The sequence below is a fragment of the Musa acuminata genome, chromosome BXJ2-6, assembly GCF_036884655.1.
Source record: "Musa acuminata AAA Group cultivar baxijiao chromosome BXJ2-6, Cavendish_Baxijiao_AAA, whole genome shotgun sequence".
Taxonomy (NCBI): domain Eukaryota; kingdom Viridiplantae; phylum Streptophyta; class Magnoliopsida; order Zingiberales; family Musaceae; genus Musa; species Musa acuminata.
Genome location: NC_088343.1, coordinates 4,143,322 through 4,169,381, shown reverse-complemented (window position 1 = coordinate 4,169,381; position 26,060 = coordinate 4,143,322). Strand labels below are relative to the sequence as shown.

The 26,060-nt window shown below is 38.5% G+C and overlaps 1 protein-coding gene across 3 annotated transcripts; it reads right to left on the bottom strand.

Annotated features, from left to right (window-relative positions):
- Window positions 1-188: 188 nt before the first annotated feature.
- On the bottom strand, window positions 189-25,923 carry LOC103986851 (uncharacterized). 3 transcript variants are annotated; one of them, XM_009404969.3, is made up of 14 exons: window positions 25,753-25,923; window positions 15,978-16,068; window positions 15,781-15,865; window positions 15,504-15,588; window positions 13,162-13,231; window positions 11,205-11,274; window positions 9,953-9,998; window positions 9,622-9,868; window positions 8,942-9,147; window positions 8,772-8,846; window positions 6,436-6,505; window positions 6,205-6,285; window positions 555-634; window positions 189-469 (listed from the first exon to the last, which is right to left on the bottom strand). In XM_009404969.3, exons 1-14 carry the CDS (start codon window positions 25,884-25,886, stop codon window positions 391-393), a joined length of 1,419 nt encoding a protein of 472 aa, XP_009403244.2. In that variant the 5' UTR covers window positions 25,887-25,923; the 3' UTR covers window positions 189-390. The 3 variants fall into 3 exon arrangements, with proteins under 3 accessions (XP_009403244.2, XP_018683842.2, XP_064967582.1); XM_018828297.2 differs by having other exon boundaries at window positions 25,749-25,918; XM_065111510.1 differs by lacking the exon at window positions 8,772-8,846.
- Window positions 25,924-26,060: the final 137 nt, after the last annotated feature.

The window sequence follows — 26,060 nt, the reverse complement described above, 5'->3', positions numbered from 1 at the left end:
AACCCTAAATAACAATGGGGGCACGTCGCAATACAGCCCGGCACAGCCTGAACCATCTGTTTGGGCAACCGACCACCATTCTCCAGATTACATCTCTAATATTATTTGTAGCATCTGTTTGGGCAATCATCACAGATACGTTAAGCGTAAATCTAAATTTCTCACAAATATACCCGACAATCAAGAAATAAAAGAGATTTTGTTTTCTTTTTTTCCTGTTTTTCTGCAGATAGAGAATTGATGCAGGACAAACAGCTTTACACAGGTTGTAATCAGATCATGTCCGTGTTATGTACAATACGAGGGTGAGAACAGAACACACACCAAAACCTTTCTAACAGATGTTAAAGCTATACAGTTGCACATTCTTGTTAAGATCTTGGTCAGGGTCTACACATAATATACTGGCATACGCTCCTCGATGGAGACACGGCAAATAGGACACTTCTTGCACCTCTCAGAGCAAGGCCTACAAACAAAATTCAAGTCGATATCCAAAAGAACAAGAGCCAAACAGATATTTTGTGTCACGGAGAATGGCTCATGGAACATACTTGCAGAGAGTGCGGTGCCGGCAAGGAAGGAGGACCATGCATATCTCTCCATCAAAGCAAATACTACAGAGAACTTTTTCCTGATAAAATGAAATTTTCACAAGTCAAAAATGTTTTAAGACTTCAATTCTTTCAAGTGGAATGAGATCGAAAGGAAAATAACTTTTAGATGTAAGGAATATTACAATGGAAACAAACATGCAAGCAACCAGTGTTCGAAGATTGTTGAATATGTATTTGCCGATATTTATCAGTCCAAACATAAACTGACATGCAGACCAGCCAATTTTGAACAGTCCACATGCAATACAGGGCTTATGGTATGAGTTCAGCACTATGTGATTCAAGCTTTAAACGCAACTCAGAGAAAGGATATATACTCAATAGTTTACAAGTGATAACTCGAGTGACTTGACAGGTGCATCTACAGTATATGAGCACTTAGTTAAGATGAGTGGTTCAATTTTATAAAAAAGAAATAGTCTCGAAAACATCAGCAGTTGAACAAAGATAAAAACCAAAACATCAACAGTTGCACGGGTACAATACATACAAGAAATAATGGGAACGCCAAGTAGAAAATGAACAATATTGTAAAAAAGAAAAGGCATCAGGAATGCCTTGAAGGTGTATCACCACCCATCTGTTTTCATACTAACCTACTGGGAGGACAACCTGCAAATGCACTTCACATCACTAATTTGTTTGCCCAAACAGAAAGGCATTATTCACAGTTTATAGGTCAGCACAACAGGGATTCCTAAAAAAGTTTCAAAGCCAGAAATGTTCATAAGATAACTACACTGCTACTTGGTGATAATCTTACTCATAGTCTGTTTGTTCATTTTGGATGAGTTTAAAGGAAAAAGAAAATGTAATCGTAAGCAAGCCGATTGGTGAAAAGAAACAGTTGAAAGACCATAAGTTCTTGCAGATTACTGAATTAACATTAAAGTTTATAAGACTATAAACCAGGGTCTGTCACACCGCGGTATATCGGCTAATATGAGTGGTACATACCGATCCGATAGGGGACCAGTATGTCGACCACCCTGTACCAGGTGGTATATACTAAAAGGCTCTGTAGCGCTCGATACAAGACTGTACCATTCTATAATGGTTAAAATCCAAACGTTACTAACCTGTGCCAATCGATAACGATCGAATTTCGACCATTACTGACAAATGACTCAGATCTGACCGTTTCCAATGGTTAGATCCATTTGAAAGGGTTTTTAAACCCTCCCCCACTCTTTCACCTCTTTCACTTCTTTTCACTCTCTCGTACTCTTATATTCTCTCAATCTCTTTCTTACTTCTTTCTCATTCTCACATTTACACTCTCTTAAAACTTCATAAAGTTACAATTTGTGGATTGGATCAAGCTTAGGAGGCTAATTGAGAGTTTTAACACAAAAGTTAGAAGAAATCTAATCAAAGGTATGTAAATAACTTTTCAACTGCATTCAACAACCCACTCGGCCTGGAGACATGGCAATGATGTGGGCAATAGTGCCTCAATTGGTGATAGCGATGACACCGGGGAGTCGGTTGTCCTATCTACATAGTTTAAGGGTGGTGCATGGACTGAAAATCAATACTTTACGTATGCCACCCAAGATTCAGATCATAGAGCTCGATATGATAGTTGGTCATTCTTCTCCGAGCAACAATACGATAATAGTTGATCATTCCTTTTTGAGCAATAGTACGATGATCAATTTTATGATGCAACAAATCAGTGGCAAAAGTAGAAGTTTCCACATTCTCCATGCTCCGCATCAATACATGTCGCAATCGTACTTACCTTCAGAGCCGCCTCAGACATGTGTGGTTCACGACAATCAGACTACGACCATCATTACATTGATGCACCAATGACATATGGTGTATCAGTATACTATGTCATGAGATTATTTTCAGGATTGGGTCAGACAAACATATCAAATTGATATACAGATACATAAGATCGAGGAACCTCGATCCATCACCCATAGAGTTCCATTGTTCTTTTTGGTGGTAGAACCAAGTATAACATCGATCGATTATTTGATTCATTTGAATCTTAAAGTTTAAGTTGTTTAACAAATAATCTTACAATTCAAATCATTTCTTTGTAAATAATTCAATACCAACGGAAGGACAATCCGGAACGTACCACAAAGCTATTCCTTAACGCCCTTCGAAACAGATATGGGTCATTGTTCTTTCCTAATTTAGATTATTTTTGCTAAAATTATACTAAATTATATTTATTTCCAACTTAAAAATCCTAATATAACTTTTTCACTATTTTTCAAGAATTTTTTGAGCTATTTTTGGCCATTTTTCTGTGATGTCGGTATGCTCTGTCGTACTGACACAGTACGTTGGTACGGAGCGGTACATACCATACCATCAACCGGCCAATACATTAATTCAGACCGATAAGGCAAATCTTGCTATAAACAATTATCACACCCTACAAGGATCAATTGATGTTTGAACCATAACTAGGACTTTGACAAAAATGCATCTAATTATAATTTATTCATTAGAAGTGTTCGAAAGAGAAAGACTAGGATTCATATGCAAGCTAATTGGTGCAAAGAGCAGAAGGAATGACAAACCTGTGTTGACTTTCTACCATGCAATACCAGTTGGTATAGGCTACAAACTGATCTAAGTCATATAGTGGCATCTATGGCATGGCACTACACAAGCATATAACTTTCTAGTGCAACAAATACAAACCAATGTTGACCAACCCAACCAATGGGGCAAACTTATGCATGATTTATCTCTTTTGCATTCTCTTACTATCTGGCAACAACGACACTCAAACATAACCAATTAGTAGCAATGTATGTGTACCGAAAGTAATTAAATACCAACGTATACAATACCGTACCATACCGATGTTTCGAGGTTGGCTCGGTATGGTACGGTACCGGCATACTGAGCAGTACACTAGGGTGTACCGAACGGTATACCAACTGTAGCACTGTAGCACGGACCGTCCGTACTGTAGCGGACGGTCCACGTACCGGTAGCGGACGGTCCGCGTACCGGTAGCCTATTGAACCGGTATGGTCTACATACCGGTAGCCTATTGAACTGGTAGCGGACGGTCCGCGTACCGGTAGCCTATTGAACCGGTACGTACTGCTTGTACCGAGCGGTATGATTCGGTATGACAGACCTTGTTAAATACATCTAATGCACGAGACTCCTATAAATGAGAGTTCATTTATAGACAGGATATTTTCACAAAAATCATTAAGTACCAGAAAGTAAAATTCAAGAATTGCCAATCTGCGAAATGGTATTGTTGCGAGCCTTTTTCTGGTGTGGTATATACAACTATGCAACAAGCCTATGCATAGTATAGCATGCATGAAGTGGAATTATTAGAATGCCATTTAGCAGCTAAAAATAGAAACATACAGAAAATATATTCAGTGATGGATCTAACCAAAACAACAAAAATCATAAAAATAAAAGATATTGGTGTAAAGATGGATATTCCAGTGCTTGGCAAGTCTAGGAAAGAGGCAGAGCGATCAAAACACCAAGCAGTATTGAAATAACAAGTACAAAATTTTAGTATCTGAAACAGGGATGTTAAGATCAAGAAATCTCTTTTGCCAAAAAACAAGAACAAGAATTCAAATATTGATACCAGTACCTAAACCAAAACTTAATTGAACTTATTAAGAATCAACCAGTATGGTACCTATACCAGTTGTTAACTAAAGAGAGCATTCTTGATTAGCTATATGTTAAAGGGTTAAAGTCTACAAAATATCCTTTTATATTTAAATATAGAGGTCAGGTTGCATACATTGACCCTCCCCATACCCACCCCTGCATTGGCAGTAATCTCGTGTTCTCGGTATGTCATTTATGTCAAGGATTCAAGTCACAAAACTAAACCTTTTGCTTGCAAAGGTAAGGTCACCTGCATTGATCTTTCTCAATCCCCACATTAGCAACAATCTCATGTGTTAGATTGTTTTTTCTTAAATACAAGTTGATGTTTGACTGTGTTGGTGGTATATGACATGGCAGATTCCTATCACTTATGGATTGGTGTACTCAATGTATCATGATTTGAGACAGATTTATGAAAAGTTAATATGAAAATAAAATAAGATAGAAATTTTACATATTTAAAGAACCACAAAGGCACAAATTTCAATGAAGAATAAATCAACTAATACCATTTAGCATAGCACGAACATGACTGAAGCAGGTGCATAGATCCACAAGTTAGATAAAATGAGGCAATTAGGACTAGAGTTATGATGAAAGGTAGAATAAGACCTTAAGAATTATTAGAGATATGAAAAGAGCTTTAATTACTGTTGACTAGTAATATTGATACAAAAGAAAATGCACATACCTAACCCCAAACACACATGCCCTATGTGCAATATGCATTTAAAAAGTTAAAACTGAGAAGTCACAATCTAACTAATGAATAACCTTAGAAATCCTAACTAAAAAATAGGCATGCAAGATTCTTGCTTTTTCCTCTTAACAAATAGCCTTAAAAACAGGGTTTTAAAATTCAATTAATTGCAATATAAATTTGGATTATCAACTACCAACAACTTATGGAACAAAAATATTAAGATCCAACCTTCCTTATCTTCTTTTCCCCCTCCAACTGGAATATCCTTATCCATAAACACCCTAATCAAGACAAATGTCCATCCTTCTTATCCCCCAAACTCAAACAAAGAAGAGAAGCAAAAGAGGAGAGATAAAAATGGAAGAACAGTGGAGATAACAAAAATATCTAATGTCACTGAAGCACTCCACATCTCCACCACCAACGACACCTCAACATCGATGTAGAGGTAAGTTGTGCTCTTCATCTGTAGGCAATGGGAGAGGAGGTAACAGGGAATTTTTTCATACCCTGTAAATTGAAGGATCAAGCAGCTGGGTTCCAGCAGTACCCATGAGAAAACAACCCCTCCAAGAAGGTGTATGCACAAAAATTCTTCCAAAACACTATCTCGTGTTATGTGGCTCTCTCGTAAACTAGATATGCACAAAAGGTTTTTAGGAGAAAAAAATTGTCATATAAATTACATTAAAAAATTGTCCTTCCATTGCAAAAAAAACAGTAATTCTCTCTTCTGAATTTGTAATGATAAATTTTAAGTACTTTTCCTAATTTTATGAATTTCTATTTCTAAAGTATTTTTCTATTTTTAGACTTATCTATTTTTTCCTGATTTATCAGATATTTAGGTTTTCATTTCTTTTTTTACACGTCCAATCCTCCGATCCATATATTTCGAATCCTTGATACCTTGTCATCTGACTAAGCTCATCAAATCTGGCCCCCATTCTTCAACAAATGGTCAATCATTATATTCAAAACTTTGCATTGAAAGAACATGGACAAAGATTAGATAAATCTTACAATATATATAATTTGATATAAATTATGGATGGAAACAATTTAATAATTCAAAACAAAAAAAAAGCTTAGAAAATAATACAAATGCATTTAAAGATAAAAAAACCACATGGCATCTAGAAAACAAAGTTATGCTTACTAATCAAGGAAATTATGATAAGTTATACAGGATCCATAACTATCAGTAAGTTAATCAGTTGAGTTTTAGACAAAAGTCAGAATAAGAAGCAATACGTTTTGAAGCCTCTCATACTCTTGCTGACTATACTTTGTTATTTCAGCTTGTTCTCCCAAAGCTGCTTGTAGTCTCCAAACCTGAGATACAATGGTTCATTGAATAAAGCCAAAATGACCAAGTGTGTTGCTAGTATTTGCTGAGACTAACAATAATATAAGACCAAGAGCTTCTAGCCAGTTTAAGACCAATTCAAGACTAACAACAATATAAGACCAAGGAAACAACACCTCGTCTGCAAGTTCCTTCTTAGGCATTTTCTTCACCACCTCAGGCGAATAGCCGCAGAAAGTGTTGTATCTGCAGATATAACAAATTAATCATGAGAAAGACACTGCAGCTATGCAATTCCATTGCATTCAATAGTTTGTTAAAGAATTATGAAACATATTAGTGTAGAAAGCATCAACTTTTATGCTCTGGTCTCATAGAATTAGCTATTATGTATATGATAAACTCAACAAAATATTTTAACCATAGTAATCTTTCACAACTCCCATTATGTAAAAAAAATATAGAAGAAAATCAGACCTCATAGTCAAAACAAAAAAAAGAAAAAGGGAGAAAAAACTAGAACATCTCGAGCACCAATAACTATTTCATTTCAGGTGATTAGCAATGAAAGCCAGTTCAAACTTCAAAGTCTAATTTAAAATAGTAATTACCAATTAGTGCATTACAAACAGGGACATATTTCAGGAGTAAAGTCATCCAAGTATTCTTGAACATAACAAATTCCATAATCAGAATAAGCATTTTAGATATTCTCAGTTTCTCACATAATTCATGCACATCACCCAGCGCAAACACCAACACATACAATTCCATGCATGTCTAAACCACAGATCAAAACCCTTGTCCTGCTAAAACAGGTCATATGCTCAAAAGACTGAGTACGTTCAAGAAGAATAGACTTTTGAAATAGAAGTGTGAGATTGGAAATGTTCTGAACTCCACTATGTTCAATCATAAAGCCTACCTCACATGTACACTTGCACTTCCAGTCCCCTAAGATTAAGAGGACCTAGACTCGTAACAAAATATAAACAGAATGCCAAATCTTCATGCTTTATGAAGTTTGATCAGTCAAAACTTTAGTCCACTAGGATCATTCAGATCATCTGTTATTTATAAACTTCTAAAGTATATCTTATTTTGGTGTTTATTGTTAAGTTTGGTACAAAAAGAGGGAACAAACTGCAATATGAAGTTGCTAAGTTGCTCATGCTTGCTTACATCTACTTTGAGGCTTTCTTCTTATGAATTAACCTAGGTAAGTGCTCTAAATGAAATGATTTTTATGTGTTTCCAGAAAAAGAAAAAAATTCTGGAAACATTCAGTATCAAGGTCTGCATAAAACTTTCCCTCCCAGTTCAGAAATTTATCAGCACTCACATGCATTAAATCAGTGGCAGATAAAACATGATCATGTTAATGCTCACAATTCATGCTTACCACTGAACACATCCGAGGACCTAGCATACTGAAAGAGTACATTACAATGGCTAGTTGTCTCACACCCTTAATAGATCCATCTACTATATCCAAATATAAGGTCAACTACAAGAAGTTATCTTATACTCAATTACCAATAAGACCAAGTCATGACATATATAGAAACTTAAGAACATGACTCACTGCTGCCATAATATTTTGTTAATACACTGTCTTCTTTGTCCTTTCCTCGATCACCACAATTATCTCATACATGTCTTTCAACCTGCTAGGACTATCTATGATCTAAGAGGTACAAGTCTGAGCTTTTAATAGTTCTGTCCACTTAGCTTCTACTTGTGTATTTGCTAACATCTCTTACTCCAATACTCACCTCAAAGTGCCTTCTCAAGTACAAACATAATGATCCAAAGAACCCAGTGTGTCTAAATGGTGTTAAATAATTTTGAAATACTGTAACTATTTTATCTTATCCTTAACGGTATTTAGCATAAATTGATCATTCTAGATAATTTGCTTATACCATCATTGTCTACTTTAAAATCATTTACCAAATGGCATCACAAGCTTCTCTCCTCCTGTGGCATCTATCTTAGTTCAGTTACAATACCATGTTATCATAAATTCCATCAATTGCATATATCTCAAATAGAAATATCAAATTAACCATATTTAGTGCAATGCTCAAAGGATACCTCATGATTGTTGCACAAGGATGTCAGAGGGATTGTTCATCAGTATAGGTCAAATTATGATACTTATACAACAGTTACTAAAGCACATTATCAATTCTCCATGGTTTTATTTGCAAAAGAGAAACTTGAAGCACTTTGTGAAGCAAATTAAATCAAATAAGAATTGTTCAGCTAAAAACAACATTGCAATGATACACTCCATAAAACCTCTAGAAAATACATCTTAATCAATTCATCAATCAATAGACAAGTAATATCTGGCTTAACAAAGTAAATAAATAAAACAAAAAGGTGACACCCTTTAGGATCCTGTACTTATAATCAGTAATTCTTCACATCAAGAATAAATTCAGATTATTCCATTTGCCCAGTTACAAATTGCAATTCATAATTGTGCAGATTTAGGGAAACAAACCCAGTGGCGTTGGCATGAAATAAGCAAGCTTGTTCTTCTTTGCTTCCTTCATCAATAGACCACCAACCCAGCAGTCTAAATCATTCTGACAGTAAGTTTAATGAAATCTCACAGAATAAACCATGTTAACTAACAAGTAGAGCTCATCTCGCACATAAAGATCACACTACCTAGAGCCATGATGTAAGAAAGTGAAGCAATCCTGTGCTCTTGATGAAACAGCAAGATATCTACCGTCAACTGATCGATTATATAATAAAAGAACAAGCTTCTCCATCAATCTTGAAATAGCAAATAGGACAGCAGCACCTTGTAAAATAAATATGGGCAAAAATATGGTAAAGATGGGAATATGTCGAGCTCCAGATGGCGTTCCCTGAAAGGCAGACAAGCAATAGCAACTCAGTGGCAAACTTATATGCATGTAAACATTGTAATGTGCAGTTATTCATGGTTATGAATAAAAAAAACAAACTGATCAGCAAAAGCCTACATAAAGTGGCTTCTCATCAACATGCTGTCAATGTAATTCTTGTGTATCCAGAAATGGTTGCTCTCAACCAGTGCATGCACTGCCTAGCATGGATATGGTCATCACCATGTTGTTTATCATTTTTGTAGTAGATGACAAACCTACTGCTCAATGGGCAGACATACTGAGTACATGCAACCCTTCCTCTTTAATCAAATACATTTTCTTCATTGTGGTTCTCCACTGAAACATGCTTGTCACTCATCTAAGTCACTGTTACACTTGAAATAACTGATCTATTTTGTTTTGCAGCAATGCAGCAACAATCCGAAAACAGTTTCTGTATAAAGCAAAATATCAACCAATAACTTGACATACCTCCAAGTGCATACATAACAAAATTTGGAAAACCACAAGTGGAATTTTCATTATATGGCCTCCTATATCTTGTGGACCACAAAGCCTATCCTGCTCATGGTCCACCACAGAAGGGAGCATGAGGCCACTATTCCAATCACGATATCTAATTGCTGAGGATGAACTAGGCTCTCCATAATGAGCTTGTCTATGAATCATTGGGTTAGACCACTTTGTACAAACTAGGAATGCAAAGCACTCTGAAATTCTGCACAAGCAAGATTGTATATTAGAAAAGATAAAACAAACAACATAACCCAATTAAAAATGTAAAAACTAAAACAAAAGGTACCCGAAGTTTATAAATAAATCCCACCATCCAAGAGCTCCAACATCACCTGCAGTTGTCAGACTTGAGCATTATATCACCTAGCATACTTCATATATCATGTAGTTGTACTGTAACAAAAAGGATGTCACTGCAATATATTACCCAGTAGCACTAGAATCTGAAATATAATAAAATACTCAGTTCTGCATTTATAACAGAACTTGAAACGGTTGCAATCCCAGAAAAATGAAAGGTGGAATTACATTGTTCTAGCATGTCTGATTTTTCCATGCAAATCCAGTAACAAGGAGCGATGTACTGCATAAACACATTACATGATAAGGCCTTACCCAAAAATGACCCATTTAAGTAAATGTCACATAAACTCTAAACTGACTATTATATTATCATGTCCACAACTACCTGCGTAACCGAACTAAGAATCCTACATTGTCTAGAGTCTAGACTCATGTAAATAATGCATGTGAAGGCATTTAGCAGGTAAAGTTCATTCCCAACAATTCTAACTTTGCTTTTTCAACTCAGTTTGTGGGGTGTGCTTTTTTCCCCCTAAGAGGGATTCTTGTCTTGCCTAGTTAACATGCCAAATCTCAGCCTTTTTATTTGAAACTCTTTTGTAGAACACCAATTCAAACAACTATGTAAGATGAATCTGGACTTTTATGCCAATGTGTTAAATATGTCATGTCTTTTTTGTATCTATTTAGACTCCATCATGTTGCAAGTCAACTAGGTTGCTGATAATATTATATGTGTTTCCCTTTTCCTAAATTTTATCATGCAGCCGATCCTAGAATCTTACTATCTCTTCATATTCTAGCATTTTGCCTATAATCTATATTCAAATGAATGTCATGATTCACTATTCATATCAACAAGTCAATTTCTATACTTTCATCAATATAGCATTATAAAGATTAAAATAATGATACATCAAAGTTCTAATTATATGTGTGCTATGGTTCTCTTCACATATTCTATATATCCAAGAAAAGAACAGTGTTTCAGCCTTCAGGTTAACTTGTCTGAGTCCAGATCAAATCAAAGTCCAAAGTTCGCACCCTTGATTAAAGCTCCAAATAAGCAAGAAGAGTGGCAAGTATAGCTATGAGCTCTATTTGAGTTAAGCATCCCACAAATATTCCATAAAAGAGAAGTGAACACTCTATAAACTATAAAGTCAATCTCATAGCTAGCTAACAAGCAGTGAATGAGATGAAAAATCATAAAACTACGATAAAAATAGACTTACCACAAAGTTTAAGAAGTGTGAAAGTGGTAGCGGCAATGAGAAACACCATAGAGATTGCAACCCAGAAGTGCTGAGGCACCGAATATTTATTTAGTATGAATAGGCTTTGGAAAGTACATTAAAGAACCTATAATATCCAGAACAGATGCAATCCGAATATTTTGCATATTTTCATGTAACATAATGCCTTCAGAAGTGACCAGAAAGATTTTGCCAAAGAATTATTGCTTTAAAAACGGCAAGCTTATGACACATATATATAGTAAGATCTGCAAAAGATGCAAAGGTGAACTTTTAAATTTGAAAAAATGAGTCACTGGAGAAAAATAATAACTATTTATCAACATCAAGAAGTTAGAATTATACCCCAAATATTTATGATCCCCATAAGGAACTATATCGGTATATCCCAGATGCCTAAGCATGTGGAGTAAGCAGAAAAATGGCTACCTAACATGTTTAATGCCAAAATCATTAAACCAATAACACTAGTGAGATGAGGATGCTGAGATAGATGCTTACACTAAGAAATAACAGGAAATACTTTCATTCCTGAACAACTAAAAGTAATTCCAGTCAAGGATAAAATGGAGGAAATGGCATGCGTATGTCCAAAAAAAAGTCAACTGAAAGATCTATCATGAAAGCTATTTATATATTAAAGCCATTAATTAAAAAAATATAGAGAGAAGAAGAAAGGCATGCATACGATTTTTATTGACTTAGATAAAGCCTATCTCTAGAGATTTATTAAAGTAGAATTAAAAAATTTTGTATCTACTAAATATACTAATGTCATAAGATATATATATATATATATATATATATATATATATATATATATGATATTGTAGCTGCTAATATAAGAACTATATTGATTGCATCTAGAGAGTTTCCTTAATATAGGATTTACACCAAGGATCAACTTCAAATCCTTATTTTTTTAAATTGGCAATGAACAAACTTAATATTCATATAAAAGGTAAACCTAAGTGGTGTATATTACTTGCTGATAATATTTTTAAATTTATGAAAGTTCAAATGCAATTAATTTTAAACTTGAATGATGGAAAAAAAATTTGTTAAATAAAGGTATTAAATTAAATAGGACTAAGTCTAAATTTATGATATAATGTCAATATACTAAGAAAATAATTTGAGGATGTAGTTAAAATAGATGGACCAGAAGTTCAATAGAAAACTTTAGATATATTGACTCAATTATTCAAAATGATAAAGAGATTAATGAAACTATTGTTCATGGGTGGTTCAAGTGAAAAGAGTTATCAGGAGCTTTGTGTAATTACTAAATGTGTTCTAAAATTAAGATAATTGTTAAGCTACCATGTTTTACATAGATAAGTGTTGCGATCCACATGTCCTACATATGGCACTTGTCACGATGTAAGAGCCATGTTGGTATTATATTGTACTTTTAGATAATAAGGAATCAAGCATCTAGTGAGCCCGATTAAGAGGGAACTTGAACCTTAAAAACTCGAGTAAAATCATTTTAAATGGTATCTTCAAAGCAAGGTTCGTCGTACCATGGTATACAACTCAGTACAAGCGGTACATATTGGTCTGTCGATACACCCCATTATATTATGTGTTAGTATATCGGTATGTACTGTACCGATGACTAGTTGGTACATCAATACGGACTGATAAGGCGAACCATGTTTCAAAGTTTCTAAAATTCCACAAAGTTAAAGCCCCATGTGGTCAAGAGATATGTACAAAACTACAAAAAACATAGAAAATATCAAAATCATCATAACGTAGATGTTATACATGTTAAAGATGCAAGTTTTAGTAGTTATCATCAAGATGACGTCTAAAGTCCACGTGACAAACTTAAAGCAAGTCACAATTAAGAAAAATGAAGTGCATCATATGATATAACGGGATCAAGTTCACAATGACTGAATCAACATCAACTCTCAGTTATACTTACAGGAAGTGTCTCCCATATGGCTTCATCACTCACGCTTTCTTCATCTCCGGGCATTAAGGTCCTACACATTCTGAACATGGAGCAAAAGACCATGTCAGGCAAGAGAGACCAGAACATCAAATGGAAGTGCTAATTAACCAAAAAAAACAGTCAGTTATTCTTCATTAATAAAATCACTCACATGATCAGTCTGGTTGACAAAAAGTAAATCACCATTGTACCAATTGCAAAAAACTAGCCTTGCCCAATTTGCTTCAATTTCCAAGAAACCCTTTGGAACAGAACTGGGTACCCAATACCCAATACCAACTAGGTTGGCTCCATCAAATATAGAACAGAACTGGGTACCCAATACCAACTAGGTTGGCTCCATCAAATATAGAGGTATCATTGAGAAATGAGACCAACATCTAGCATCTACTATGAAGCATGAATACTTCAAATGCTTACGGTATCATTGTTAAAACCTACACTTGTTCAGTAATTTGCAAAGTGTGTTGAATACTCCAAAATTTGATTACAAAACCGCTCAGACCAGTATGATACAGGCGGTATTTACTGGTTGTACTGGTACTGGCAGGATTTACATGTTCGATCAGATGTTGAGAAGCAAACCAAGCCCAACCAAGCAGTTTTAATCTGATACAAGGCTTGCTGTCTGGTAAGCTTACCAAGCCCAACAGTCGAGAAGCAAACCAAGCCCAACAGTCTGGTAAGCACTGTGAACTGAGCTTACCACCTGGTCCAGGCTTGATAATGGACATGGATTGGGCGAGAAGCCTGATTCTTTGTTTTTAATTCTTAACAGATTTTTTAAAACCCTAATAACCCACCTCACCCTTCAACCGCCCATTTTTCTCTCCTTCTCACATAGAGACAATACACACTGTTTAACTGAGCTTACCACACAATCCAGGCTTAAAAATAGGTCCAGATGGGGCAATAAGCCTAATTATTTTTTAATTTTAATATTTTTTAAAACCCTAATAGCCCACCTCACTGTCCAATGGCACATCTCTCTCTCTCTCTCTTCCTCACATAGTCTGCCTATGCTCATTGTGCGTTGCACCACCCACTACCTAGGACCCTTGCCCCCTGGTCACCATGTCCAGCCCCCACCTGCTGCCCCTTGCTCCCTTCAAGTTTCCTCTCCTCTTCTTCATCCTTCTCCTTTGTTGCCTCGTCCTCTTCTCTACCATCTCCCCCCTTCTCTTCTTCTTCATCACCTCCTCCCCTTCTTCTCCACCTCTTACTCTCCTCCTCTCGTCTTCCTCCTCACGCATCCCTTTTGTACTGCAATACGCTCCGACATATGGAATGTAGGAAAAAATACCCAGTCCATAGCATATGTCAAAATGGACCACACCCATACTAGTCTAGTGGACTCCTATAATTCCGACATCCGGGATAAAAAACATTGCTTCAAAATATCAAAACAATGTACAGTATTATATGTAGGACATGTCAAACACACATTATGCGCATATGTTAAGCTGTTCACTTACTATAATGTGAATGATCTCCTTAATATTTTTTAATACATATAGGGAACATTTTTATGATTGGTTGTGTCATATTTCGCTTTGCCAGTCCGTATCGATGTACCGACTAATTGCCAGTATAATATGTACCGAGCTGTACAAAACCATATCAAGCGAACTAACACACGGTACATGGAGGCATACTGATGTATTGCCCATACCAGTCCCCTATTGAACCGGTATGTACTAACCGTACTGAGCAATACTCTATGATACGGTGAACCTCGAGTGTTGTGGATAATTGTTATGCTTAACAATTATCCACACAACCAATCACAAGAATATTCCCTATACATATTAAAAAAATATTAAGCAGATCATTCACATTATAGTAAGTCAACAGCTTAACATATGTGCATAATGTATGTTTGACATATCCTACATATAATACTATACTTCGTTTTGATATTTAGGGTCAGCTATTTAAGGTCCTAACTATTTAGGGTCAACTACATGGATCTTTTGCTACTATTAAGATCTATAAAAAGTCATATGTTTAATTAAGCTCAAAGTATTTGAATATTTATTTATAGTTTATATTAAAGTATTTTTAGGTCTTCCTCTACCTCTTTTCGTATCACTAACATTAATCATTTCACATCTTCTGTATAAAAGTTTTTCTTCATATATAACTTGTATTAGTGAAACAAATTTTAAACTGTTGTTGTATATATCCATGAAAAAATGAAGATTTATAATATAGAATCTCTAGTAACTCTACAATAATTAATTCAAACTACAAAAGCAACAAATGAGAAAGTTGTGCACACAACATCAACAAAAAAACGAAAACATAATTACCTGACATTGTCAACAAGAATGATTATTTCAAAGGCTAGCAGTGGAATAAATACAATCTTCAAGTTAACAGCAGGTTCACCATTAACTGCAAACAATCTATGTTTTAGGGAGACAGATAAGAGAAATATAGTGCTTATGTAAAGTACATAAACAGGCATCTAGAACATATTTAGACAGCTAATATCCTAGCACATTATTTCAGCAGGAAAAAGAATACTTTGAGTATGTAATTTAGGTTAGCTAATGACTGTATATTGCTCTATCTATTTTCACTTACCACTGATGCCCTGGAGATAAATACAAAGAAGCAGCTCAAAGGAAATTAGTAATGGCGTTGCCACAACAGCATGACAAGGTGCCCACTGTGGAAAAGAGGGACTTCTTTTCAGTGCCTGATCATGTAAACTCTCCTAAATAAAAGCACAAATGCATGAACAGTAGAACATTTCTCCAAAAAAGGATCTGAAATCTGACATGACGATCATGCGGTAGTGAAGGAGCAGGCAAGGAGAATCTCCCTCGTGCAACAACACCATGAAATAGCCAAAGAGGGAAGAAGATTATCCTGCATAATCAGAAAAAATAAGTTTAAGTTTTATATAGTAAAATAAATTTAAATTTTATATAGTACTTCACTAGCTTCTACGATTCTCCATTTCAAAAACATTTCATGGATTTTTGGAGATTTTCAACATTATACTAACTTGGGGGAAAATACTCAAAAGCAAGAAGTAATCAGTTCCAGTATCCTGATCAGGTAATGAAATAACTCTTGATCCATGTAGTTAAATAGCACTGATGGCTACTTTAAACCAGAAAATGCATAAAATATTTATATTAGCATGAACTTTAACAAAAGGCATCTACACAGTAAATTACCATGTTGTCAAGCATAATTCGACAAGTTATCCACTGTATTTTTTCATTTCTGTGTGTATTAGTATCAACCATTCCGGCAGTCTAGCGCCTTGTAAAATTACAAGGCAACATTCTTTTGGGAAAAGATGTCTTGAATCTATAGAAGCAACAAGAACCAAAGTTTTCTTCTTTCCTCTTTATGTGAATCAACAATATATATATATATATATATATATATATATATATATATCAAATAACAGTGTACAAGCCAACAGATAAGTAATCAAATAATTAACAAACCAATTTATGTGAAACCATTCAACATTGATGGTGTGAAATGTTGGTGACATCTCTATCAACCCAACTTGGTCTTGGGCTACGTGTGCAGGAGCCTGAGGATGTCTGAGAAGGGGAGTCTGGAACTTGTCTACACGCTTGACGATCGACCTACAGGAAGACCAAACTCAGGTGAGGTGCTCGATCCGATCCCTCCGATGCTCAAGTTAGGGCCGAAGTGGAAAAAAGACTCATAGGTGACCTCTATAACTAATAAAAGAGTGGACCTTTATAGTAGGCCAGGCCCAAGGGAATATTCTACGATATGGGCTGAATATTCCCTTCTGGGCTTACCATTGTTGTTGGCCTTTGGGTGGTCACCACCTCATCCGGGCTCCACCACATGGCGAACTACGATTGGAGGGGTAGATTTCTCCCCATCAAATATAAAGTAAAAAACCTTGAGCAAGCCATATGAATTCTTCCACTATAAAAATAACGGGTTGACTCAATTCTCTTTCAAGACTAACTAAAGGATATCAAATAGAATAAAAAACAGGCACCCAAATGAGTTTAAAAAAAACCAGAGTGAAAACTAAGAGAAGAAATCTCAAAGATCAACAATATTAATAGTTAATCCAAACACCGTGCTTTCTTCTTCCCAAAGGAAAACCTCCCTTTTCTTCCCCTTACGTATTGTCACAAACGGTCATCATGCACCCGCAACAATTCTGTTCAATGAATCGTTCGTCGTTTGTGTTTACATGTATAACTGCGTGGCAGCATGTTTTGGCTTGGTTTTATGTCCTTTTGCTTGTAAACATGTAAGTTCGAATAAGCTGCAGTGCTACAGTGCGATCGCTCACCGAACCGAGCAAAACAGCCTAAAACAGCTCCGTTTTCATGTGCCACAGGCTGTTTTTTGCAGCCCGCTGCTGCATGAGAAACGTCAGTCATCTTAGCACCCTGGAACCACCCGGGTGGCACCATGGGGGATGGGGCTTCGGTATAGTGTCGGGTATTGAACAATCTTTCGTAAGTTCGCACGTTACCTTGACGGGAACTTGTTGTCGCGATCGGCACCCGGTGAGCAGCTGTTTGTGGACTTACAGTTGTTCGTTCAACCTTCTAAATTCCTTGTTTTTCTCCTTTCTCTCTTTTCTCTTGTGCACACAAGGTGCTCGCTGAATTGCTTGTAAAGCTTCCCCTTTCGTGAGACTTCGAGACTTATCCGTCGCTCATTCTTCGAACTAATCAACTTTCTCTTTTACAGGTCCTTCGAGACCTAAGTGAGGTTACAACTTGGCTAACTTTTGCAAACACATATCACAAGGGCGCTTCGCGATTTAGGCAATCCAAACTAAGTTCGCGTCTTGGCCGCAATGGTGCATCACGACGTAGGCAATTCTAGCTAAGCCCGTGACAATATGACGACTTTAATTTTTCTTTTTCTCTTCTAACACCTCTCTTAGCATTAAAGTTATGACTGTATTATAAACCCCTACGATCCCACCACTTAACACATGGGCGAGACCACCCAACAGATCTCCCCCTCACGCCCATGTTAAGAGTTCTTCCATGCCTATTATCTTCCCACAAGGAATATAATTTTCTCAAAACAATGATTTAGTTATCATCAAAGTCTGCAATTCCGTATCGTACCGGAGTTTCGACGATCTGTCACGGACAAACTTCTAAACAAGGTGTTTGATGTAATGCTTATGTATGTCCATGTCTTTTGGCATATCCATGCCTTGTACAGCATGTAAAGGGGCGACTGAAGGCTTAATAGTCTCATTTTAGTTGGGTGGTGGCCTCTTTAGGTTTGTAAATAAAGGTTGTGTCATGTGGACACGTGCGAGAGATTTTTGGTCTGTAATGGACCATTTTACCCTTTGTTGTGCCACTGTTCAGAGCTTGTAAAATCTGTTTGTATTTTGCATTGTCTATAAAGTGTTTTTCGGACATGTCTGCTTGTGGATCACGATTGAGGCGTTCTTTTTAACCCGTTCTCTCTTTGGTTGGTCCTAAGGGACAATGGGAGGCTTCGGGGAGGCTGACCTTTACGGACGGACGCGCGAGGGTGCCGCACGACTTAGGCAAAACCAACTAAGTCCGTGTCATATGGTATCAGAGCGGGACAAGCATTCATAGAAACACTTAGCATGCAAATGTGGGGGACCTAGCGGGGCTGTGTTGAGGGCAGTCAGCACACGCGCGACCGTTTGAGGGAAAACGGGCATGGAGATGTAGGGAAAAGAGTCGCTCAGAGGAGCGGACATCTGAGATTGGCATTCAGAGGAATGGCCAACCCTTCGCGCAAGAGGCACCACGAGAACAAGCAAGCTTGGAAGAATTTGGAGCGCACAAAGGTTGGGATGGCTGAGTTTGAGCTACGGCTTAACGTTGACAACTATACTTGATGGTGCTCAAGACAAGCGAGGCGCTTGGTAATGGATGAGACCCATCCAAGGTGGAATGAGTTGCTCAACGACCAAAAGAGTTATACAAAGCTCACAGAAGTGAGGGGAATTGCTAACTCGAAGAATTTGGTACTCATGCAGGGGCTTGTATGCGGACGATGGAATGTTCGTGGCCATCCCAAGGCGACCGAAACTCGATGCCATGGAGCATTAAAACTTTCTCTTCAGTATGTGAAGGATACGTCCGTAGAAGGCTGAAGTGTGCAACGAGTTCAGCATGTTGCTAGGCCTTGAGGGGTGCAGTGGGGACTGTATTGACGAGGAGTCGCAATCTAGCAAGTGCGTTTGCAGGAGGCAGAACAATGCACAGTTTGTTCAGTAGATCAGAGTAGTCCAAGGGGATGGTGGTCTCCGAAATGAAGAGAGATGTTGCTCCAATGGGACAGCTATCCAGGAGGGATAAGTCCCGGCTCTCCAGAGGGAGAATCATGTGAGACGGACCTCACATGTTGAGGAGGAGTACCTCAACAAACAACAACTCCACGAAACTCGATGGACTGAGCAAGCGGCGAGGAGTCGTCGTATGATCTCGTTTGAGAGAATGCATTGGTGGATGCATTGCGAGATCAAGTGGGGGAGCGACCCAAAGCAACTTAAATGAAGGCACACTTGGAGTCGATGTGGAGATCGGACTCAAGGGAGGGCTGACCCGTGAAATGGTGGGCGCGAGGACCACCATCGACTCAATGCAAAAACGAGGAGCGGAGCAACTTGGGTGTAACTTGGCGAAGTACCCAAGCCGCATGAAGGGAGCCAGCATAGAAGTTGGAACGTGGAGCAGAGGCACAGTGCTTTCCTTAGACAGAGGTCAAGGACATGAACTCTTGCAGAGGCAATAGTAGGATCATGTTGTTCCATGGGTCCTTCATTCTGACGGAGCGGACTCATCTTGCATGGTGCCAAAGACGAAGGGAGCTTCGGGGCACATGCACCTTATCTCGGAGAAGCATTTGATGGAGGAACTAAGGCGACTCAATTTGCGGAGGCGAAGTTGGGTTCAGAAGGCCTTAGCACGGGGCAAGAGGACGCAGAGGCGGGTACTCTTGAAGAATAGGCCACAGTGTTGCCATTCGAGTTGCTATGAAGGAAGCGGTGCGCAGCGGAGATTGTGCTGGTAGGGGCAGAGGCCCAGGATCCAGACAATGGTGCACAAATTACAGTGAAGTCGGTGGACTTCGGGAGCTACTAGGCGACGGACTGTCCTAGAGCGGTGCTTCATTTGGGTGTGACCTAAGAGTGGGTGGATGAAGGTCGATTGCCAAAGGAGCGAACAAAATCGAAGGTGGAGGAGACCCTGCGATGTATTGGCAGAGGCCACACATGGAGGGTTCACAATTCGAGTTTATTCCACAAGGATCAGAATGCAATGGAGATGTCACCAGGAGGCGACATGGTGCAGCGGATCGTGGTGGAACAGTTCGTGGCAATGCGATACACACGACTTAGTCCCGGGAGGGACTTGATCATATGGAGGTATGATCGGGAGCTACTGGAAGCTCCACTTCGGTGAACAACACGACGGCAAGAAGGGCTATGGATTCAAGGAGTGAAGGCCATGGTACCGCAGAGGCGGGTCTTCCGGGCGTGCATCGAATTTTGCATCGGATGAAAACCTTGGTCATCAGCATATGGGGGCTGTGTTCCACTAAGGGAAAAGTTCGAATGCAAGTACCAGTGAGTCCCATGGGAGGGACTTGATCATGCAGAGGTATGATCGAAGCAGCTGGAGAGTTGGACTGCTTCAGAACTCATATTCGTTTAAGGGAGCCCGACAAGTCAGAGGACAAGGTCGAGTAAGCGGATGTTGCTACCAAGGAAGCTAAGGAGAACAGAATCGGTGCAAACCCTACAACGTGATGGCAGAGGCCATGCATGGGGGTTGCAGTCTGTCTTTCCATCGACCAAACAGACTGCTTGGAGAACACAGAGGTGCTGAAGCAGGGGGTCGAAAGGGGCGAGGAAGCGACGACAAGTCCAGAGGGACTTAGCTACCCAAAATCAAGCATCAGTTAGAATGGAGGTGGACTCAGAGGAGTGCCACGGAGACATATCTACTGATCGTGAAGAAAAGGGATGCAGATGCGAGGCGACGGATAGTAGGGCTATGGGCATGGCAGCGCCATGGTACCGCAGAGGCGGGACTTCCGTGAAAGTCATTGATCCCTTGCTCTCATGGAGGGAGAGCGCTTGGTCGTGAAAGGGGCGGAGGAGGTGGAGCATGCAGAGGCAATCTCCAAGTACCGAGACAAGGTTGAAGGGTAGAGGCCGAGGAACTTCGTAAGACCGGTGTCAACAAGTTTCTCATCAAGATAGCCGTAAGTGAAGGACTTCGGGTCATGCAAGATTGCACGACCAAGGAACGAAGTAAGCAGTACGCGGTGTTGTACCTTTGCTACTCAGTGGAGTAGGCGACAGGGTTGATGGAGAAGACGGTACAATCCCAGAGGCGACCTCATCTATCAGAGAATTACTCCAAGTTGGGGTGAAAACTTCCTACATTCTAGAAGTTCAATGGCATTGAAAAGGTGAATCACAGTAGCTAACTCAATGCAAGGAGTGCAAACACTTCAAGTGCTTCAGAAGTGTGAGCAAAGAGCAGGCGAAGGCCAGTAACCAGCTCGATGCATGAAGTACAACCTCGAGGAGGCGGGCGAAGTCAAGTAACCTTTGCCTTCTCAACTCTTAAGAGGATGGGCGAAACCGAGTACCCCAATTCTCTTATCTATCCAACAGAGGAGCTCTACACAAGTTCAAAGACCCTTCGAAGATAATGGAAGACAATAGTTGTCAAATCCTCACCAACGGTGATCAGTGCTACTGAGAGTAGATTGTCCGCTTCATTTCCCAACGAAATGCCAATCGAAAGCGGAAGTGATGCGAACCTACTTGGATGTGACAACTAACTGAAAGAAGAGTCAATGAGCAGATTTTGTGGAGGAAGGACCCAAAACTTCAGAAGTTTGCGAGATGATGCTCGTTAAAGCTCCAACAAGCATCCACCTAGTTCAAGCAGCATGTGGAATTTTGAGAGACTGGCGCAGTAAGGATGGTCTTTTCCTTCATCTGGGAGATCCGCAGGAATCAACAAGGATCAACACAACTCAGCCAACCCCACACCAGAGTCAGAGTCATTGGCGAGTTGAAGCAGCATGGCGGATCAAGGGTTCGACGACTCAAAAACAGCAGCGGAGAGCAGCTGGGAGCCAGGAGGCGCATTGCAGCTGGAGCAGAAGATTGAAGACTCAGCAAAGGCGAAGAGTTGCAGTGTTCACAAAGGCTTTGACGAGGACGTCGAAGGAATAAGTGGGGGAGAATATCACAGAAAAACTTCTAAACAAGGTGTTTGATGTAATGCTTATGTATGTCCGTGTCTTTTGGCATATCCATGCCTTGTACAGCATGTAAAGGGGCGGCCGAAGGCTTAATAATCCCATTTTAGTTGGGTGGTGGCCTCTTTAGGTTTGTAAATAAAAGTTGTGTCATGTGGACACGTGCGAGAGATTTTCGGTCTGTAATGGACCATTTTACCCTTTGTTGTGCCACTGTTCAGAGCTTGTAAAATCTGTTTGTATTTTGCATTGTCTATAAAGTGTTTTTCGGACATGTCTGCTTGTGGATCCCGATTGAGGCGTTCTTTTTAACCCGTTCTCTCTTTGGTTGGTCCTAAGGGACAATGGGAGGCTTCGGGGAGGCTGACCTTTGCGGACGGACGCGCGAGGGTGCCGCACGACTTAGGCAAAACCAGCTAAGTCCGTGTCAGATCGCCCGGTACGGTACAAAACTGTATACCGAGCGGTATACCGTTCGGTATACCACTCGATATATATATATATTATAATATATATATATATATATATATATATATATATAACTCGACGACGTCGCCAAAGTGACATCACCTCTCTCTTCTCCCAGGCAGGGCGACGTCGCCTCGTTTATATATATATAAATAAATAGATATATATATATATAAGATTATATATATTTATATATATTTTTTATTTATTTATAAGGCGACGTCGTCGAGGCGACGCAACGTCGCCTCATATATATATATATATATATATATATATATATATATATATATATATATATATATATATATATATATATATAATCCGAAAAAGGCAACGTCGCCGAACGTCACCTTTTTCTAAAATATTTATATATAAATATAAATATATATATATATATATATATATATATATTTTTTTTTTTTTTTTTTTTTTTTTTTCGTTCCGCCCGATAGCGGGCGGTCTGCGTACTGATATGCCGTCGGACCGGTACGTACCGCTCGTACCGGGCGATATCATTCGGTATTGCCTTCCTTGGTTATCATATCTAATCTATTCTCATCAATATGTTTTTTTTTTAAATGCAATACCTTTATCCAAGGTTCGTCGTACCATACCGTACCGACGTTTCGACCCGGGCTCCGTACGGTACGGTACTGGTGCATCGGGTGATACATCAGGGCGTACCGAGCGGTACACCCTAGTGTACCGAATAATTTTATACGTTTTCATACTGTAGCAATGCTACAGTATAGTACTGTAGCACTGTAGCAGTACCGGGCGGTCTGCGTACCGGTAACCTGTCGAACCGGTACCGGGCGATACGCTTCGGTATGACAGACCTTGCTTTTATCTCAAGTATACCAAATCCAATGATATCTGACATCAGTATACTTGGGTCTGAAATGAAAAGGTTAATTTTACTGAGATGGATATTGCTTTGATTGCCACAGTAGAGAATAAACTTCTCTTGCCTATGTTTCAACTCATCTAGGAATTATTTCATCCAAAATAGTTTTTCTGTGGCAACAATATCCTCATCCATAAGAGGTAGACTTTGTCTTTCACTGACGTTGAGTATATTGTGCAACAAAAGCTTGTAAAAAACTCTTATCTATGAAAAAGTAACCATAAGAGTTGGAATTAAGCAAGAGAAGTTTATTTTACACTGCGATAGTCAAAGTGCTACCCATCTCAATAAAAATCCAATTTTTCATTCCATATCTTAAACATATTGATGTTAGATATTACAGAATCCGAGATATACTAGATATGAAGTTATTGCATATTGAGAAAATTCATACTGATGAGAATGGATCAAATGTGATGAGTAAATCATTGTTTTCAAAAAAACATATTGCTTCAAATACATGATGACTAAGTTCCTCTATACACGAAAATAACAAGCATGAAGGAACTTCCCACATGGGAATGAGGGAGATATTTGTTGGGTGGTACTATCATCTGTTAAGCGGTAACACCCTAGGGGTTTACTGATAAAATACAACCCAAACCCTAAACCTAAGAGAGGTGTTAGAAGAGGGGGGGAAAAATCAGGTCCAATCATCAATAATTGGATACTTAATATCAGGTCCAATTATCATAACATTCTGGTATGTTGATTTAGACACCATGCTTGTTCGATATTAGTCTTTGAGATTTTTTCTCATATACAATTTTCTCTAATTTCTTCAAGCTCATATGAGTGTCTGTATTTAGTGGTATTTGATATACTCTAGTCAGTATAGTAAGAATCATTTGTAATCCGATTATTTTTATAGTGGAAGAATGGATCTGACTTTGCTCATGCTTTTTCTCTCGGCCTTGAAGGCTTTTTCATGTAAATCTTATTATTTTATCACTTATTTAATGGTTTGCTTATTATTTTGTCACTTATCTTATTGACTTGTGCACTGTTAAATTTTCTACAATCTCCTATTTGATATCAAAATATATCTTGGTTGATTCACATAAAGAGGAAAATGAAGATTTTGTTGTTTGTCACTTTCACCAATTCAAGACATCTTTTCCCAATGCATTCTAACACTTATTCATTAAAATATTTTCTGGGAGAGATTTAAGTGCAGAAAAAAATTACAAGCATGTGAAGTGAAGGTTTTATGCTCATATCTTATTTGAAAAGATCGCACTAACAATACTCCAAATAAAGGATTGAAAGCAACAATAAAGTCATTATTGTGAATAATACTGGGATTAAGTTACATATGGATAAGTGGCATAATGTCCATAATATCTAAGTTAAAAGCATTGCTGTGGATCCCAAATAAATCATGACAAATAAGAGGTAGGACAAAAAAAATCATATATTGTAAAGTGTGACATGAGAAGGCACTATGATGAATGCGTCCCTTCACTAGCAACTAAACTACAAGGTTTCTATCAATAATGCGTACCCTAATTAATCTGCAATATTGGATGACACTAAAAAAAATCTTTAAAAATTGTGATACTTTGAGCCCTTCACTGCTGCTGAATACAACCATAAAATTTGATCATGAGATCTTGTCGAGCTAGCACTCTATTTCGCGTTGTTAACGTTAAATCCATGGTCTCCAAAGCACAGCAACATGGAAAAATAGAGCATATGGAAGTCACAGCCGATGTCAATCCTCTACGCTCATCCCTTGTTACCAAGCTCCAAATCAAACCCATTTTCTTGCGTGTCATAACAGAAAGTGTCCCAACAATTCCACTCGTGTTCCACGAGAACACAACCGAAACCCCAGTAATTTGATAAGATAATCCCAACTCCAAAGAAGACACAGCAATTCAAAGGTAAACGAAAGGAAAGATGACGGGGACTCAAAATTTACCGACCACCAAGGGTAGTGCGTCCGGCCATCGATCTTTAGAGCAAGGGAGAGGGTAAAGCAGATGAGCAAGCCCTGCGCCACCAGCGCCTGAGCCGCTTTCCCCACCCTCCGCCACGTCATCGCCCTCCGCCGCTGCATCTCCCTTTCTCTCTCCGCACGGATTTGGGGATTTTGGTTTACGAAGATATCCACTTAAATCGTCAACTCACGAATCACAAAGCAGAGTCCACCGCCATCGTCAACTGTATTCAAATCCGACGGTCGACAAGGCTCCCGCCAGAGAGACAAATCAGCCGTCACAACGATATCCTC